Consider the following 19,526-nt stretch of genomic DNA (forward strand, 5'->3'; position numbering starts at 1 on the left):
CCTCTACAGCTCCTCATCCTTACTCCTCTGACCCTCACCAGCCCCTGAGCACCCACCCCCCTTCCCACACAGCCATGGGTCACCCTGCTTCTTCCCCTACAAGACTCCAAAGCGTTTCACCCCCTCCCAGAGGCAACTCCTCCCCCCCCCCCGCCCTCCCCTCCATAGCTGCTTGCCCTCTGTCCAGTCCCCCCGATGTCCCCTGCAAGGGGGTGAAGCAGGATGAACCCCAACATGTGGGGCTGGGGGAGGCATCCAGAAACTCTGCCTCCCCCAGAGGTGGGGGGGGGGGGGAGACAGAGTTTCTGGATGCCCCCCCAGTTCGGGGAGGCGGGAAGGAGGGGGGCGTGGGGTGTCCAGGCGGGGCTGGGCTCCGGGGGGCGGAGGCAGGGCCCCCCCCGGCCGTTTCCAGACGGCAGGAGTGGGTCGGTGCCACGGAAAACAAACAGGACCCGGGGGACGGGGAGGGGAGGGAGAGAAGGGGAGGAGAAGCAGCCCGGCGAGGGACCCGGCGGTCCTGTTTACCCTCCAGCCTCCGGAGGAGCGAAGGCGACCGAGGGCTCCATCCATCCATCCCCCTGAAGCTGCCGGTGAAGGGGCAGGAAGGGCCGGGGAAGGGAACTGGGGGGCAGCGCTGGGGAGTGGGGAGCAGGGGCTGGGCAGGCCGGGGAGGGAGGGAGGGAGGGAAGGAGGGCTGGCTGGTTATTCACGGCTCTGGTATGCAGCGTGCCGGCCCCGCTCACACCGCCCCCGGGCTGGCTCGGCCCGCCCCGGCAGCGGGGCAGCGAGAGGCGGCGGGGAGAGGTAACGGAGCTCCTGGGGTTGGGGGGGGGGGGGGGGGGGGAGAAGAAGCGGGGGGATGCTGGCGGTGGAGGGGTGCTCGGGGAGCTCAAGCGGCGCGGGACCCCCCCCCCCCCCTCCACGCACCTCCGCCTCCCCCGGCGGGATCTTTCCCTCCCCCCGCAGCGCTGTACCCCCATCCCTGCTCCCCCCCATCCCGCAGCGCATTGAGGGGTGGGGGGGGGGGGGGCTGTCCTTGCAAACAACACCTGGGACACCGCAAGATAACACCAGCCAGGGACTTTAAATGCCTCCTCCCCTTTCATCTCCCCCCCACACACACACCCTGCACTGCTGGGGTCTCAACCCTCTCTCACCCCCAGATCTCTTAAACCCCAGCCCGTGCCTGCAGGACAGCACCCTTTGCATCCTCTTTTGCCCACCCCCCCCACATCTCCCCCTCCTTCCCCCATTGGCGTGCAGGGTTTATTCACCGTCACCACTGCCAATAAACCATCTCCCCCCGACCCCCCGCTCCCCTTCACCACCCCCCTGTGCTTTAAATGACAGGGTTGGGGACTGGAAGGAGCAGCCAAACTTGCTTACAAGGCAGAGACAAAGGGGTCCCGGGTGCCAGCTCCTCGCAGAGCTGCAGTTAACCTCTTCCTTGGTGGGACACAGCTTCCAGCCGCCAGGAACCAAGTCTCCTTGGCCAGGCAAGAGAAAGGAGAGTAAGGAGTTAGCTGGGAAATATTTCCCTCTAAAGACTTCCAGCAGTCAGGGACCCCACACTGGCCTGCTGAGAAAAAGCACTCGAGAAGCCGGGGGTTTTTCCATGACATGGAAAAATATGGAGATGGGGAGGGGGAGGAGGTTGGTTTGAGGTCTGAAATTGTGCTGAGAGTCTCGGCAGCTTGATGGTTTAGGGGAAGGCTGGTTGGGAAAGAGCTGTGGTTGTCCTGCTTCTCCTAATTCTGGCATCAGCTGGGTAAACTTGGAACGCTGGGCTGCCAACTTTTTCATCTTGAAACCTAGAAAAACAGCATCCTGGGGGGTGGAGAGGGGGGGCCCTGCTGTTTCATCAAAGCTCAAAGGAAAAAAGGGGCATTTTCTTGTTTTTGGAAGGGTTTAGAGGGAAGTTCCCTGCTCTTGGCAAGGAAATGCCTTCTTCAGATTAGGGAATATTCCAATAGCCACACGGATGCTTCGCTGCTCTACTGCTTCCTCTTAGGATATGACAAGAAAAAGCAGAGCCCCATCTCTGCTTGACCCGTCCCATTGATTTACCCCCCCCCCCCCCCCCCCCAAATCTGTTCCCAGGAGCAAGGATGAGGCTCCTGCTCTGCTGCCTGGGGCTGGCTGCGCTCCTGGGACCCTGCCTGGCTTGTCCCAGAGCCTGTTCCTGCTCCACCAAGAAGAATGGGCGGCTGTTGGCCGAGTGTGCCTACAAAGATCTCCAGGAGGTACCCAAGGGGTTGTCCTCCAACGTGACCATCCTCACCTTGTCAGCCAACAGGATCTGGTCCTTGAGGCAGGGCTCCTTCGCCGAAGTTCCTGAGGTGCAGTCGCTGTGGCTGGGCTACAACCAGATTGGGGTGGTGGAACCGGGGGCTTTTGCCTTGTTGGTACACCTGAAGAACCTGGACCTGAGCCACAACAAGATTGCAGATTTCCCCTGGCAGGACCTGCGGAACCTCAGCGGTCTGCAGATCCTGAAGATGAACAACAACCGGCTGGCGGGGCTGCCCCGGGACGCTTTCCGCTCCCTGAAGGACCTGCGCTCCCTCTGGCTCAACGACAACGAGTTGACCACCCTGGCCGAGGGCACCTTTGATAACCTGCCCTCCTTATCCCAGCTGCAGATCTTCAACAACCCCTTCAACTGCTCCTGCAAGGTCTTCTGGCTGAAGAAGTGGACTGAGAACACCTCTGTCTCCATCACCAAGGGGGGGTCAACCCTGTGCGTGGCTCCCAGCAGGCTGAAGGGCCGGGCAGTGACGGACATCCCCAACCACTACTGCATTGCCCCCTCCGTGCAGCTCACCTACCTCTCCAACCTGGACAACACCGTCATGTACGACGGCCTCACCCTGTCTCTGCACTGCAGCGTGGCCGGCAGCCCCCCGCCGGAGATCAGGTGGAAGATCCAGACCTCCAGCCGCCGCGTGGAGATCAGCGGGCCCAACGTGGCGCGGGACGGGAGCGCCAAGCTGAGCCAAGAGCGCTTCCTGGTCTTCAAGAACGGCACCATGGCCATCCCCAAGTTCAGCAAGGAGGATGAAGGCACCTACACCTGCCTCGCCGTCAACGACGTGGGCACGCGGGATGTCTCGGTCAACGTGGCGTTGGCTGGGTCGGAGAACCCGGCTGAAGACCTGCTCCAGGATGACCCCCAAGCCAGCCACCTCGGGGGTCGGAGCTGCTACAAGGGGGATGAAATGGATCCCTCGGGGGCTGGAGAAAAGCTGGTCATCATTTACCACGTACCAAGGGAGTCGAAGGGCAGGGCGGGAGGAGCAGTGCCCCAGGTCCACCTGGGGACCCTCCTGCTAGCTTTGGGCATCACGCTCTACTGTTAAAGGGAGGAGGAATCGGTGCCCTGGGGGCAGTCCCCCCTCTTTCTGTAGCATTTATCTTCACGTAGTGCCATGCCTTTGCTGAGCTTCTGGGAACTCTGGGCGGTCAGGAGTCAAAGGGGGCCAAGACTCAGGCCCGGGGCTAGTAGTTCAACCCCTCCTTAGATGGGGATCGGGGCTGGGGTCTGTTAGTCAAGAGCTTCAAACAAGCTCGGGTGATGCAGAGCAGATTCTTGCTGTGCTGCTGCTTTCTAGGTGTCCAAATCTGCCACCTCCTGACTTGGCTCCCTCCTGAGACCAAAGCACAGCTGCAGGATTAAAGTCCACCCTCAACAGGGTGACCATCACACATACCCAGAGCCCACCACCATGAGCCCTCCTCCACCCACAGCAGTCAGCTGCGGCCAGGGAGGGGGATCTCTCTCAAAGAGGATCCCATCGGTCCGGTGGCACCAGGGATGACATCCCTGCCACAGCCAGCACCCAGGCTCTTGGTGCATCCATCCTACCACCAACCTCCCATCAAGCACCAAGGAGCAGGATGAGAAGTCTTGGAGTAGCCTGGGCACAGGGTCCCAGGGCACAGAGGGGGGGGCAGAGATTTGATGGGTCCACTAGGACACGTTGGATGGGACCATGGGCTTGGATCCAGCCATTTATTTTGTGGGGCAGGAAAGAAACACCTTTTCCACAGGCTCCATCCATGCAGGAGCACCAAGGGCTCCCGCTGGCTGAGTGCTGGGAGCACCCAGGGTGCCTGCACCCTCCCTGTGTGCTGCAGGATCAGGCCCTGCCACCCTCAGCACCTCTCCCAAACGTGATGCAGCTGATATCCCCCCTCATCTATCCCCCCCTCCCCTTTATACCACTGAATCCTGAGGTCCAAACCGCTCGGCAGGGCTGGACCCACCGAGCTGCCCTACTCTGGTTCCAACCTTGGCAGGGAGGAACTGAGACCAGAATCATTTCCCAGCTCTGCTCTCTGAAGGGAAATGGAGCCAGTGTGTGGTGGGGAAAGTCAGCATGGGAAAACCCAGATGAGAGAGAGAGAAACTGAGCTGACCTATAAGCCATAAACACACTCCTTAAGTGCTTTAGCATTCCCATGCGGGACATATATGCCATACGTGTCTGCTGTGGGGTTCTGGGGGACCCCTTGTCTCATACAGGGAGGCTGAGCATCTCCATCTCCCCTACCCTCAAGGCAGGGGAGGTCTGGCTCTCGTGCCTTCTGCCAGCTCTCACTTGCAGGAGCTGGGCAGACCCCAGCAGCCACCCTTGCCTTGTAACCAAAGCTCTGTGGGCAGCAACGTCCCAACCACAATAAATACTTTTTTTAAAAAAAAAAGAAAAGAAAAGAAAAGAAAAGGAAAAGCTGGTGTGTGCTCTCTGTTCCCCCCTAAAATCCCCCATCAGCTCATCACCAATCCCCTTCCCTCTACCCCAATCCCAAAGCCTCACTGTAGCATGCTCCCACAACCCCCCCAGGAGGAAGGATGTGTTTATAGGATACCCAAAACTTACTCCCCATCACTGCCTGGGGATGGCAGCGACACCAAAATCACCTGGAAAACTGCCCCAGAGCCTCAAGCCTCCACCCAAGCTCTCCAACCTCATGATTCAGTGTCCAGCCAGCTCACAGGGTAAGGAAAGGAGCAACCAAGGAGCTGCAACACACCAACACTGTCTCTGGGGTCTCCAGGGGGGATCCCCAAGCCAAAAATCACCCCAGCACCAGGCAGCAGCTCCTTGCACAAAGGGCCTTGGATGCTCACAAGCAGGCACGTGTTTTTCCCATTACAAGCAGAGAAACATCACGGCCCCAGTCGAAGAGTTTTGGTTTCATCTTGCATGATCCAACTTCTACCATCACTTTGATCCCAGCCAGGGTTCTCACCACTCCCAACCTGCCTGGGAAAAGGCAAGGATGGGAGCTATTCCTGCAACCTCAGCTGGGAACAGGGCTTGGAGGCCAGGGGAAGGATAAATAAGTAAGGTTGCAGGTCCCAGCAGCCTCAGCCATGTCTGGGAGCCTCTGCTCACCTCATAGAGCTGCTGCTCCCCCGGCTCTGCTGGTTGTGTGGATGTTGTGTTGCCAGAAAGGTGAATCCCTCCACGGCTGCCAAATTTACTCATCACTTTACAGCAAATTGTTAGTGCTATTAAGCATCTCTCACTCATAACAAACAGGGCACCCAGCCACCCAAGCTCCTGGCTTGGATGAAGCAGGCCACACCACAGTTGGCAGCGTGGCCACCAGCCCAGGATGCTGCAACCCCCCCCCCCCACCAGCTCTTCTCCATGGCTCATGTTTGCAAAGCCACAGCATGACCCAGACCCAAATTCCCATCCTTGGTGGTGTTAAGGGCTTTTCTTCAACCCCATCAGCTCCTTGAACCTTCTCACCATCAGTTCAAGGTTGGGTGGAGGGGACTGAGAATGGGTGGAAGGTAGAGATAGCCCCTGGCCATACTGATTTTGGGGCATTAGGGAAGAGAAGACACTGTGTAAGGTTTCCCCCACCCCTAGGGCACCCCACTTATGTCAAAGAAGGGAAAGAAAACAAGCAAATGGATGAAGCCACCACCTCCTGTGTTAATCCCAAGTTGTCATCTCCCTCCCCATCAGCCCTAGGCCACCGCCTGCCAAGACATCTCCAGGAAGCTTGGGGCAGGGCTGTGTAAACAGATGCTGAGATCCAGCTCCACACCCATGGCCCTGAGCTGTGGAAGGTTTCAGTAGTTATGAAACTGCCTTCAAAGCCCCAGCCCTGGGGAGGCTGGAGGTGGCTTGGGACAGGCTGTAAGGGAAAGGCACAGCCCTTCACCTGATACACACAGGACACCCAGGCACACACCCCCAGCACCTCGTTTCTGGGGTGCAAACCCCAACAGATATAAGCCCAGAGGTGGGAAAGCAGCAGAAATCACACCTTGGGCACCCAGCTCTGCCTCCAGCGCCACTGCTGTCACCCAGCTGGGTGACATCCCATGATGTGCCAGACAGCAATCAAAGGAGATTAAAACAGCGCTGGCCAGGGCAGTGGATGTGACAGGAGTTTGAGCATCCAAGCGCAGCAGGGGGCTGGTTGGGCAGCACCTGCAGGCAGCAGATGAAGGCAGCCCCCCCCAACCCCCCCAACACCTTCACTGGGATGTAAAGGGAGGGGGTCAGGCACCCAGGGAACTTCAGTGCTGTGAGGAGATGCCAGTACACTCTAAACAACCCCCACCCTCACAGAGAGTGCTGCAAACACCCCAGGGAGAGGGCGTGGGGTCTTTTAAAGCAGGTCTGCTCCCCTTCTGAGAAGGTCCCTGGAGCCAGGGGGTCAAACCCCACTGAGCAGAGGCAATCTGTAGCTCTGCTCCATGCAGGGTGGGCTGCAAAGCCTCAAAGACACTGGCTTTGGCAAGGCTGAGGTGCTTGAGATAGAGGAGCAAGGAGCCACTGGTATAGCTCAGCAAGAGCCCTGTGTGGTGCCTGCAATAGTGGGCTGATGCCAGGCACCCTTCCAGCCCCCAAAAGGTGGGATGTAAGGGGCACATTGTGGGAAAAGGTGATCCAGCAACACCACAAACACCTTTGGGTCTGCAGCCACAAAGCATCCTGTTTCACCTCCCATCCTTCATGAGAAAGCACAGTGAGCAGCTCTGCATTAGAACTTCCCTAAGGAAGTCACAGATTCCATCCCATCACCCCCAGCTGAAGCAAATCTACTGTAAAGCCTCTGCTGAGCAAGGTCAGTCGCAACCATCACCCAGAGCCACAGCTATGGTGGTCCTCACACCCCTCCTGCCAGGTCTGGATCAGCCAGGAGACCAAGCACATGCCAAGGGTAGGAATGAGGTATGTGATTTATTAACCTTCCCCAACTCAGCACGTCCACACAAAGCGTAAAACTGCTTTCCAGGTATCCCAGTGTATCCCAGCACAGCTTGCTCAGAAGCCACTGGCCCTGGGAGACCACTGGCTTTCCACAAAAATGGGGGGGCAAGTAAGAGGCACCAAGAGTTATGGGGAGCAGAAAGCTAATAGTTCTGGGACCTCATGGCCTGGAGCTGGAGCAGACAATCCCAGACAGGGATTTTCAGCCTTCCATAATATTGGGTGGAGAGGAAAAAGAGTCCTGGGGGTAGATATGGTGCCTGAGGAGAGGCAGGATCAGACCCAAAAGGGATTAGCCAGGGCTGGGGTTGGCAGTGGGGACCTTGTCTGTGCTGAGATGGGAGTAGCTCCTCATGCTCAGTCTGCCCAAGGAGCTCTCCACGTACATGGACACAGGAACCTTCTCTCTTTCCTTGCTGCCCTGGCGCTAGGGACTCGTGCTGGAAAGGCAGCTGCTGAGAACCGGTGGGCTCGCTGCAGGAGTGACTCTTAAAATGGCATTTCTGAGATGCCTGAAGGGTTTAGTTTGGCCCATCGAGCCCTCTCCACCTAGGTCAGGCACGGAGGTGACCTGTGTCTTCACCTCTAGACCTTGGTAGCGTTGGACCTAGAGCTAAAACACAGCCCCTGTCTCAGCTGGAGAGGGGCCAGAGGCTGGAGAGGGGCAAGAGGCGCCCAAAACTCCTGCCAGTGCAGGAGGAGAGTCAGTGGAAGACAGGGACAGGATGGAACGGGAGTGTGTGGGGGGGAGGTAGAGAGAGGTGGGGGGGCTTCTCTAGAGCTCAGGGCTTGGGGGGGCTGAGCTGGGTGCCGTTGGCTGTGGGGTCGTTGAGGGCAGTCTTCCGGCAGGCGGTCAGCGAGGGGTTGTTGAGGAGGGTGTAGGCCAGCCACCAGCGGGCCCGGCTCTGCTTGAACCTGGCTCTGCTGGGCGGAGCCTTCTTGGGCTGCATCAGCTGGATGCCTGAAAGGACACGGGAAGGGGAACAGCGGCCGTTGCAGCCCCAGCTCCCCCAGGTGCCATCTACACCCCGGGGTGAAAGCAAGCAGCCCCCACCCTGCCCTTCTGCAGGGGCAGAGGCCTGGGAAACTCATCTCCTGGGATGACAACGGTGACACACGCCACGCAGAGGAGAACCACAACCCTAAACCAGTCCCTTTACCCCCAAGCACCAGCAGCATCTCTAGGGCTGCAGCAAACCTACAGGAGACCCCCAAGTCTGCACATCCTCCACACCCCACCCTGAGGTCTCACCTTCTTCCACGTTGCTGGGCCGGACCCCCGTGGGGCCCTCGGGCCTGGCCAGCTGGAGGAGCAGCAAGCAGAAGGCTTTCATCACCGGGTGGGACTGGCTGACCTCCATTTTCAGATAGTGGCAGTACGTGTGGTAGCCTGGGGGAACACAGCCCACTGTAAACACGTTGTGTGGGGGGGCAGGACTTCATGGTTCCCTCCCTCCTGCCCTGGAGCAAAGGGGAGGGGTGTTTGCCAGGCCACAGCAGCTCTGTCTCCAGACTCCAGGGGATGTGCTCTGCTCCCAGAATCCCAGCAGTTGTCCTGCTTTTAGTGGAGGGAGGGATGAGCTTTCCCCACCCTGTTGCTTACAGCTTCTGGTGAAGCCCAAAGGGACATCACCCACCTTTGGGGATGGATGGAGAAACAGGACCAAGAGGGCATCAAGAGGGGCCACTTGCTGTCGTTGTCCCACTCCCCCATTTCTGAATAAGGACCTGAAGCCATCCTTAGCCCCACCAGCTCCAGGTGATGCAGGACCCACCCCTCCCCCAGCTGGGTCACCCAAGGAGCTTGATGGTGGGAGAAGGGTCCTCATGCTTGTGCTGCAGGAGGGACCCAGCCCCACGTCCCACCTGGGTCGAAGGTCTCCACGCCACGGTTGAGCAGGCTGATGTCCAGCTGGCAGAAGTGGATGGCGTTATAAAGGCCAGAAATGACCATCCTCCACACCCCAGCTAGGACACCCACCAGGACGTTTATGGGGAAGAGCAGGTAGGTGACTATGTAGAGAGCTCGCCTGCGGGTGGAGGAGGAGGAGGAGTAAGGAACACAAACACCGTGGGACAGAGAGCACTGCCCTTCCTTGCCAGAGAAACCTCTGGCCAAAATAAGCCTCCCACCCTTCCCTCCGTCCTCAGCAGACACAGTCCCTGTTTGAGATGTCTCCATCCCACGGAGAGAAGCAAACACCCTTTGGGGTTCTTGGAGAGCAGACAGAGTGGTGCACCATCAGGACCTCAAAGCTTGGCCTCCAGCACACATAGGGTGTCTGTTTCTCTTACAAACCAGACAGTTCTCAAGTATAGTGGTCACTAGGACTCCAGCCCCTGTGGAGGCCAAAAGAGCCTCCAGCAGACTCCCCACAATGCTGGGCAAGTGATGGAGGTGATGGAAGTGCCTGGGCTGGTCAGTGGGATGCCTAGATCTACCTGTCACCTTGCTCTTCAGCGTAAGGAGCTGGCTTAGGCAGTGAGCAAGGGACCACCTCCATCAGCACTGTCTGAACTGGTCCAGCCCATCCTGAGGGACCTGGGCTTCTTCTGAAGCTTACAAATAGCCGTGCTGGAGCAGGGCACAGAGCCCACCAGCTTCACCCCACCGAAATCAAGGCTGTAAGCAGACCATGATCCTCCAAAGCACCTAAAGAAGCCTTTCTGGGAGTCCCTCAAACCCACAGGTTTTTGCCCTTGAGTTCACAGCACAGAGGATCCCATGGCATAAGGGGCACAAGTAAATCCGACACAGTCCCAGGGTCCTGGACCTCAGGAGGGACAGCCCTGACCCAAAGTGCCCCCCCCACATCCCCATACCTGTTGGTGAGCTCCTTCTGGAGGGGTTGATGCTCGAGGAACTGGTAGCGAGCTGCCAGGTTTTGCACGATGACTGCAACAACCAGGGTCAACCAGAAGGGCCTGGGTGGGAAGGAAGAGACAAGGTTGGACACCAGAAAGGTCCCAAGCATCAGACACCATCCCAGGCAGCAGAAACCTCCAGCACAGTTGAAAGTGCCCAAGATAGAGCCTCCCCCTTGACAGAGCACCCTAAAACACATCACATCTGGGGCACCCCCCTTGGGTCTTCCCTCCCTCCCTCCCTGGGGGCTGTGAGCACTCACCACATGTTCTCAATGATTTTGAAGAGGGGTGTGCTTGTGCCAGACTGGAGTGGGATGACGATGAGGAAGGTAAACCCCACTGAGCAGATGAAGAAAATCACTTGCTGGATGAGGAGACCTGGCAGGGGAAGAGGGGGACAAGAACTCTGGTGGGGGTGGAAAAGTGGTTCTTGCTCTGATTCCCTAAACCCATGCTTGTCTTTCACCTCAGTCCCATAAAAAGCCAGGGAGACCTGTACCTGCACCCCCCACCCCCCTGAACACAAGGCTCCACACAGGGTTTAATTACAAGCTCAGCCTCTCTTATCACTCCCCACATCACCCCCACTGAGAAGATCCATCACTCAGGGCTGCAAGTCTGATGTCTCATCATCAAAACCCAAAAACTAATCAGCCTGGCCTCTGATTTCTAACCATAAGCCACACTGAGATCAGCAGTGGCTCTGGTTCCTCATGCTGCAGCTGGTGCTTCACCTCCACCACTTTGCTTTGATCACTCGAAACCCAAGGGGGTTCCATGGCAGCGCCACAAAAAGGGGTGCAAGGCGCTCCCCAGCTCCTACCTCCATGCTCATCTCTGCAATCTGCCAGCAGATGAGGTCTCCTTTCCCAAGGGGTGGTCACCTACAGACCTGGTGGGACCCTCTGCCCTCCCATCACCCTCCTGGACCGCCAGCTTGACCCTCCTCTGCAGGCTCAGGGTGCTGGTATGGTTGGGTGTTGCACATGCATCACTGCAGACGCTGCCCAGAGTCTCACTCCACAAGACCCCCCAAAGCAGAAAGACCTTAAAACACCTCAGTCACAGTGGCATGAGGATTTCTTCCCTCTCTTTGGCATTCTCCACCCATCTGTGGGACATCCAACCACCCCAGCCTGGGGAGACCCAGGGATGCGCGGCAAGGAGCATCTGGGATGTGAAGACTGGGACCAGAGGAGACAGACAGTCCTTTGCATGAGATGCTGTGACAGCTTCTCAAATCAAAATATTTGGGCTTGAGCCAAGTCATCATTTCTCTCCCCCCCTTTTTTTCCCTCCCCAACCATTTGGTGTTCAGCATGGTCCTTCCCACAGAAGGACAGATTGTGTTTGGGGAACGAGGAACAAAAGCCTCAGAGCCATCCCTTTGCAAAACGTGGTGAGAAAGGGGACAGAGGGGTTTAAATCTGCAAGGCAGGGGGGCCACCACTCATCTGCTCGCTCCCCACACCCCCCCAAACCCCTAAACCCCCTTTACCCAAGCAGGCAAAAGCTGTCTGGAAGCTGGCAAAGCTCATCCAGCAGACGATGGCTTGTCGGGATGGGCGGAGGATGTGGGCTTTGTAAAACACATCCAGCACGGCCCCTTGGTAGAGCGCTTTGAGGTTGTTCCTGGAGGGTGGGGAGAGAGAAACCAGCTGCATCCTGGCTTGGTGACAAGGTGAAAGCCTGAGGAGCAGGTTCCATCCCATACCTGTGCATCACCAGTGTCCTCAGCAGCATGGCACAGGTCAGCAGACAGCACAGCACCAGTGAGCAGATGTAGCAGACTGTGAGAGGGGCAGAGAGGAAGACAGATGGGTCAGGGCTGCAGCCAGCAACAGGACCTTATTGTCCTCTGTAATGGGACACCGTGCCTCAGTTTCCCTTCCCTATCCCTTTTGTGATACAGAGAGACCCTTCTCCATCTCCTTGGTGGGCACAAGCTGTCAAGATGTTGAAAGGGGAGGGCAGAGACCAGCAGTTGGGTTAGCTTAGGTCTGGGAAATGAAATCGCTGAATGAGCCATGATAAATAGGGAGTGGGGTGGAGGGAGTAGAAAACTATCCCAGAGAGGAAAATTCAGGGTGGGGGGAGAGAAGGAAAAGAGAGATGGAGATGTCAGGAAAACAGAGGCTGAGAGAGGCTTGGTGACTCTAGAAAAGCCATAAAAAGGGCTCCCCATTGGCTGGTGGTACCCCAAGGTAGCTCTACTGAGGGAGGGGGACACCCCTGCCACCTTTTCTCCCCCCCAATTCAGGGTTTCCAATTATTTGGGGGCATGGGGGGCCAAGAGCCCATCTGCTTCATTCCAGCACGTGTCACAGCCCAAGGGCTCTCCCTGCCTCATCGTCTTGGCACATGGTGGCAGCTGGGAGATACCCAGCATGGCACCAAGTTCACACAGCTGCCTTTGGTGGCTGTGGCTTCAGCAGCTGGTTTAAGTCCCCCTGGAAGCTACCCCATCACCAACTGGTTTCCAGGACCATCCTCTGGGTGAGAAATCTCTGTGATAAGTTCCAAAATCCTCATAAAAAATAAATCAGGTATGGATGTGGGACCTGGCTGGGAACCCACCTTCCAGAGACCACAGGTAGTACTTGACGGTGTTGAGCTCCTTCTCCATGTCACTGGGGACAGACGGGTTCTCCGAGGGCACCAGCCCGAACTGGACCAACAGCACCACGATGTCCTTCGTCATCCCCGCCCGCACGATCTGGATGGTGGGGACAACGGCCACCAAGAGCAGCAGGGCAACCTGGGAGGGAGCAGTGCCACGTGAGCCCTGGGTCACAGCATCCTGCTGCTGAGCCATCGCCTTAGCTTAAGGACTTAAGGCTGGCTGAGCCCTGGAAGCACACGGCCCATCGCTGCGGCTCAGCCGAGGGATGGTAATACCTTGAGGCACGCTAATGCCATCCCTGTTAGCCAAAATTGTGGTGTGGCCATGACCTCCAGGCTCCCCTGCCTCCAGAGGACCCAGCCAAGGAAGCAGAGCGAGGGCTCTGCTTGGAATTTAGCCACCAGCATCACCTGGTACACAGCGATCACGGCCGTGGTTACGGACAGGATGAGCTTCAGCGGGATCTGGAAACCTGGAATGCAGAACCAGAGGGATGTATCAGAGAGGAGTCAGGATGTGGGGTGCTGGGGGAAGAGTGGAGGGGGCTTTGCAGGCCAGCCCAACCCATCAGCTGAAGCAAACACCCCGGGGGAGGAGCACAAGACCCCAGGGTGGTCAAACACTAATTGGGATTTCCCCAGGGAAATCCTGCTGGGATGTACAGCCCAGAGCGGTTCCTCTGTATTCTGGCCTGATGGGTTTTCTTCCTGTTGCTCCTCCTTTTCAGCAAGCCCATCAAACTGGGTGCCCAGCAGCCCCAGTGCCTGCTGTGAGGGGGGTAGCTGCATCCCTTGGAGGGAGAAGCTGCATCCCTGGGATGACCACAGGGAGTGTGTGTGTGTGGGGGGCTAAGGAGCAGCTCCCCGTTCTTAGCCTGCTAGGGGTTGTATCCACTCCCCACACCCTTCATCCCCTCACCGTAGCCTGATCAAGCATCAGGCTGCAATAATTGCACAACCCACTGCCTGAACCTCACTGCCTCAGCCCCCCCTATACCCCCAGGGTGCAGGGGAGGGGGGGGATGTCCAGCTCCCCACCCCAAACCGCAACAGTTTGAGCGGAGCCGAGGCGTCGCACGTGCGGCGGGCGGCAGCTGCCACGGCACAGATGCTTTGGGGTAGGAGCCAAGAATGGCATTTGCTCTCCCCAGGGAAGGGAAGGGGAAGGGAAGGCAGCCTGTTTGCCAAGCTGCTGCTGCTGCAGCCAAGAGCACAGCCTGCAGCCTACCTTCCTCGGGGGTGTAGGCGTAGGAGCGTAAATACGCCTGGACCCTTGATAGGAGGCTCTCTTCTATCTTCGTGGAGCTGGGGGAGAGGAAGAAGAGGGTGAGGACAGTGTCCCTCTGGAGTAGGGAGGCTCCTATGGGGAGATGGCATCCTTACCTCCCCTTCTGAGGGCGTTTGGAGAGGATGGCCTTTAGGTACTTCTTGTAATAACCTCGCCCTGGGACCTTGAGGAAAGCATCAGTAAGGGACCAGCTTTGAGCACAGGGACGTGCTGAGGTGTTTGAGGGAGGGAGATGTGCCTGTCCTTTCAGGGGACTCTCAACAGAGCATCTACACCCCACCCCAGCACCCACCTCCTCGCTCCACTACCCACCCACCCATCACCAGACAGGGTGCAGGCAACGAGCTCCCAGCACTTGTTTGGATAAGGAACCACTCGGAGCAGCCCCACTGCCAGCAAATATCCCAGCACCACAAAGGGTGGGAACCAAATCTCCCTCATTCCCAACAAAGCAGCCCAAAAGCACTGGTAGGACAGCCTGGCCCCGCAGAAACCCTTCTCCCCATCGGCTGGCCCAGCAAGTGCTTGGGGGGTCACTTCAGTCCACACTTGGGCTGATGGTTTATTTTTCTTGGCTTTTTTGAAGTAGGTTTTTCCTCCTCTCTTCCCAACAAAGCCCAGCATTTCCCAAAGGGCCGGGGATTATCCAGCCTGCTGAGAAAACAAGGCGACCCCAGTCCCAGCCTGAATGGGATGCATTGATGCCTTAAGCCTCTTGTACTAAGGAGTTTATTCCAAAGATGGATTTTTCACTCCCTCTTCAAATCCAGCGAGATAAACAGAGCAGCGACCCGTGCCAACAGAGGGGCAGAGGGGAGGCAGCTCCTGGAGCCAGAGTAGGGAACGTGTACCTTGGGAGCACCCCAGTTCTGTGGACAGATGGGCTGTGGGGCACCACGTGTGTCCATCAAGGGACTGTCCTTACCTCCTTATCCAAGGCCTCCTCCTGCTTGGTGAAGCTCCTGATGAGCAGGGCTGGGTACCAAAGGCTTAAGAGCAGAAGGCAGAGGATGATGGGGACATAAGAGAGCGTGGAGTAGTACCTGTATATCTGGGGAGAAGCAGAGATGTCACACCCCACACTGCTCTGGTTTGGGGACCTCATCCTGAGCAGGTGACACGTTGATGGCACTTCAGGAAGGAGATGAGAACACCCTGGGCTCACACCATCCTCCTCCTCCTCCCTCCCCAGGCACTGGGACACGTACCTTGGGTGACTGGGGACAATCCACCTTCTGCCAGATGAGCACCACGGAGTGGCACCAGGAGAGCAGGCAGCCCAGGAGGTAGCTGGCCCTGTGCCGGACGGTGGCACAGGCAATCAGAGGGTAGTAGAACACAGGGTAGTAGAACAACGCCAAGATCTTCCAGTACTCTGCACAGGATGATGGGGAGAGGGAGACAAGAGAAGGCAGCTCGCTCAGCACAGGCTGGGGGGAGCTGGGTGCCCAGGGACTGGGAGGGCTGTCGCCTTACCCCGGGTGCTCTTTGAGGAGTGGGTGACGAGCGGCAGAGGGTCTGCATCCAAGACCAGCACGCAGAGGGAGGAGAAGAGGATGCCAAAGACCGCAGCCACCAGCCCTCGGTTGCCTTCCTCCTCCAGAAAGTTGGCTGGGCTGCGAGGTGAGGAAGGAGCCAGCCTGACGCCAGGTCGCAGGCACCCCTGGTCTCCACCATCCTCTGCCCCAGGGCTGCTTTATCCCACGCTGCGCCTCAGCAACCCTCTGACTGCCTGGCTGCAGGGTGACAGGGACCCCAGGGACCCCAGGGTACAGGGCTGGGGGTACCTGAGCAATCCTGGGACACCGTTCCAGCAGCTCCGGTGGAGACGCCTGCGCTTCACCAGCAAGGACAAGCCTATGAGCACAGCCAGCTGCCAGAAACCCAGCCAGGAGAGTAATAAGTACACAGAGGGAGAGCTCAGACATGCTGCTATTGAGATGGGAGCCTCCTCAGAGACACCATCTCCACCCAACACCCTAAACCCAGCAGGGACAGGGATTTCTCAGCCTGCTCTGATGAGTTATGGGCTCTAAATGCCTCAGAGGGACCATACTAGGGAAGAAATTAAAATAAATCACAGCCTTCTATTCACTGCAGGCATGAAACAAAGCCCAGAGAGGGGCGAGGCCCCAGCTCAAGCCAGAGAAGCTGGGAGTAGAAGGGCATGATACAAGCTGGGGCATGGCAAGCAGGACATCAGGGCAGCTAACCCCCACCCCCCCCCTCAAGACTTGGTGGGTACTTACTGAGACGGGTGCCATGCAGGTGTGATAGAGCCTGGGGGAAATGGTGGGGTCACAGTCTGGGATTACGCTGGGAAACATGCTAGGAAGAGGGGAAGGAGGGGAGAAACAAACAAAGTTAACAATGCATGGTTGTATTTAGCCCCAAAGGGGCAAAGCAAAGATGCAGGGGCATGTACACAGGGGGAGTTTTGGTCCGAGGGGCAAAGCCCTGAAGAGCTGGGTTACACAACTGCCAGCAGCCAGGGGTGAAGTCACCCTCACGGGATGACTTTACAATCAAGAGAAGATGACTCTGTGATGAAGTGAGAGATAACACCCAGGAGCAGTCCTGAGCTGAGCCCCACAGGGGCTGGGGCACCTCCCTGCGTGCACATCCAGGGATGCCAAGACCCACTGGAGCATCAGCAAGGAAGGATGAAGCTGGAGAGCCTTTGCAGGGTGTTCTGATGCTGTTCCCACGGGAAGGGGCCCAGCCCTGGTGCTGGAGGGGGGATGACAATGTCTGCCTGGGGTAGCCAAGGCCAGCAGAGCAGGCATGCCAGGCTTTGCTTTATTTATTCACTCACTGGCCTCCAATGCATCCCATAATCTCTGCTTTGCAGCAGCCACCCTCCTCTCCCCAAGGCCAGGCACGATCATGTCCCAGCCACCTCCACCCAACAGCACATCCCTGTGCTGGGGAGCTGAACACCTCGAGCACTGTAAATCACAGAGGGGACACACACACACCCCCCCAACCCTGAGCCCCAGGTCCCTTTAAACCCAGGGCATCCAAAGGGGGAACACCCCAGCACCACCACCAGTGCTGCCTCTGTTCCTCCACTGACCATGGTTTGCTGCAAAAGAGGACACCCAGAAGAATGCCCCAGGGGTGTCTAGCAGAGGGGTGGGGTCACACAGATGGGGCTGCAGCTGGGGAAGTCGAGGCTGGGCAGGAAGGTTTCAAAGGGTGTTTGGCCATGTGGAAGATCAAGGGCAAGAGGGAACCCTTTGGGCTGGTCTCTGCTGGGACCTCCTCCTGCTTGCCCTCAGGATTAAGGTATCAGTCAACTGAGAGGCATAAAACCTACCCACAGAAGATTAAGTCAACAGAGGGACAATAGATGTTGCTAGAAGGGCCTTGGGATGCCCAGCCCCAAGCCTTGTGGGACACCTTGGATAAATCCCCCTGGTGCTCCGTGCCTCAGTTTCCCCTCCCTATAGCACTCGTCTCTGGGAAAGGCACTGGAAGGCACGAGGTGCTGGGTCCTTGCTGCAAGGTTGTGCTCTGGTGCCCAGGGATGCTCAGCCTTATTTTGCAGGTAGAAAACCTGGTGAGGGTCACCATGGCATGCAGGGACCCGGATGAACGTCCCATTAGATCCCTGCCAGCATCCCAGTAGATCCCTGCTGGCAGATCAGGGAGTGCTGCCAACTCTTTTCACCCCCAGCCAAAACCCCACACAACTGCTTGCTCAGAGCCAGGCTGGGATTAAGGCAGGGGACCTGTTTGGGAGGCTGTGTCATGAGGGTGTCTTCAAACCCAGAAGGACAGAGCCAGAGCAGCCCTCTCCAGACCAGAAAAGGCTGAGGGGGGGGGGGAAGGAGGGGGGCTTCACAGGGGTGGGGGCACGAGGAGAACACCAGACCTGGCTTTGCATTTTGAGGAAGACATAACTAGCAGGGATGCCTGCTGCAGGATTCCCCTCAGCTCTTGCCTGGAGCACCATCAGTCTAGAGAAAGGGCACAGAGCAGTGGGGCAGGAGGCTGGCAGCTGCCCAGAGTGACCCCAGCAGGGATGGGGAGTTGGGGGGGTGGGGGGAAAGACACACACACAGCACCCACCAGCAAGGCTGGACACTTACTCATCCTGTGACACAGCTGGCTCCATGGTTTCGTAGATGTACCAGTCAGACACGAGGTCACCGGCGCCGGCAAAGCCATCCTCTGGAAGGGCATCCTGCATCCCAACGGAGACGTTGGCTGCTGCAGCCATCTCCCTCCTCCCTCCGTGGGCTGCAGAGAGAGATGGCCAGAGGCAGCAGGCAGCTGAGGTGGGTCCTCTTAGAATCGCAGGGATGGAGGTGCTGAGCCCAGGGGGCTTTATCTTCTCCGGTCACTCCTGCAGCTGGGGGAAGATTCAGAGCTTCCAAAATCCAGCTATGCCTCCAAGGCTCCAGCTTTTATCTGGGCTTGGTGAGGGGGGGGGGGAAGGGAGAAGGGATGAACCCCCACCCTGCCACATAACCCGAGTGCTCAGGGCACACCTAATCGTTGTTCCCCGGCCGCTCCCCGCGGGATGCTGATAGCCTCAGAGCCTTTGTTTGGGTTGGTTGAACAGTTTTTACGCCAACGACTCACAAAACCAGCACAAGGGTCAAGTTTTGAGCTCTGCAGAACACACAGGGACAGGCTGGCTGGCAAAGAGGGGATGAGATCTCACCAAGGCTGGGGAGCCCGTGACCCCATGTTCCCAATATCTGTCTGTGCTACCAGGTGCCCCGTGCAGCATCCAGCCCCAGGAGGAAACCTCAGCCCCTCTCCCTTTGTAGCAGTACAAAGAAGAAAAAGGAAGGAGGATTTGTCACCATGCCAGACTCAACAAGTTCTCATTTCTCCTTCTCCCCGTTATTTCTTGATTACTTTGGCCCTGACAACCCCACACCCTCCACTGCTCATCCTAGAGCTGCCCCTCAGAAGCTGCAGCGTGCCTCTCCCACCGTCGCTGCTGGAAGGGCAGTGCCCAGAGATGTCCCCAGACACCAGGCAGTGATGCTCAGGGCAGCCACAGAGCTCCTGGAACCAATCCAGGGCCTGGTGACACCTCGTCCCACAGCTCAGGGGCATCAGCAAACCCTTCAGGGCTGCTCAGTGACTCTGAGGTGACGGGTAGGAGACAGATGACTGAGGCGGCGGCTTTGGTCTGGGCTGCTGTTTGTACAGCTGGTGTTACCCAGAGATGGAGATGGATGGAGCATGGCAGCTTCAAAGGGATCCCCTGGATCAAGGCTGGGGCCCTGGGGGGCACTTGTCACCACAGCCACACTGCCCCACAGCCCGATGCCCCACTGGGTATCACAACCCCAGCCAGGTTTTGGGTCCCTTCAGGGACTCCCTCTAGATCAGGGTCTGTGAGACTGACTGGGACCTTTACCTCCCTTTCCCAGAGCGCCAAAACTGAGCTGGAAAGCAGGTCCCCTCTGCCCCAGCATCTGGCCCACAGCAAGGTGCTACCACCATCCTGCTCCCTGCTGGCACAGGCTCCAGCAGAAGGAAGG

The 19,526-nt window shown here is 58.0% G+C and overlaps 2 protein-coding genes across 2 annotated transcripts; one reads left to right on the top strand and one right to left on the bottom strand.

The window, feature by feature from the left end:
* Positions 1–2,108: 2,108 nt before the first annotated feature.
* ISLR (immunoglobulin superfamily containing leucine rich repeat) lies at positions 2,109–3,359 on the top strand (the record flags this gene model as incomplete). The annotated part of the gene is made up of 1 exon (XM_084268106.1): positions 2,109–3,359. The coding sequence occupies one exon, from the start codon at positions 2,109–2,111 to the stop codon at positions 3,357–3,359; it is 1,251 nt and encodes a 416-aa protein (XP_084124232.1).
* Positions 3,360–8,023: 4,664 nt separating this feature from the next.
* Positions 8,024–18,244, bottom strand: STRA6 (signaling receptor and transporter of retinol STRA6; the record flags this gene model as incomplete). Its single annotated transcript, XM_084267917.1, has 17 exons — positions 8,024–8,202; positions 8,494–8,631; positions 9,108–9,271; positions 10,065–10,166; positions 10,370–10,487; positions 11,608–11,741; positions 11,824–11,899; positions 12,687–12,867; positions 13,143–13,204; positions 13,960–14,036; positions 14,115–14,182; positions 14,945–15,070; positions 15,228–15,394; positions 15,496–15,635; positions 15,807–15,892; positions 16,269–16,347; positions 18,114–18,244. The coding sequence occupies 17 exons, from the start codon at positions 18,242–18,244 to the stop codon at positions 8,024–8,026; spliced, it is 2,028 nt and encodes a 675-aa protein (XP_084124043.1).
* Positions 18,245–19,526: the final 1,282 nt, after the last annotated feature.

The sequence above is a fragment of the Gallinula chloropus genome, assembly GCF_964237585.1.
Source record: "Gallinula chloropus genome assembly, chromosome: 9".
In the NCBI taxonomy this organism is placed as follows: Eukaryota; Metazoa; Chordata; class Aves; order Gruiformes; family Rallidae; genus Gallinula; species Gallinula chloropus.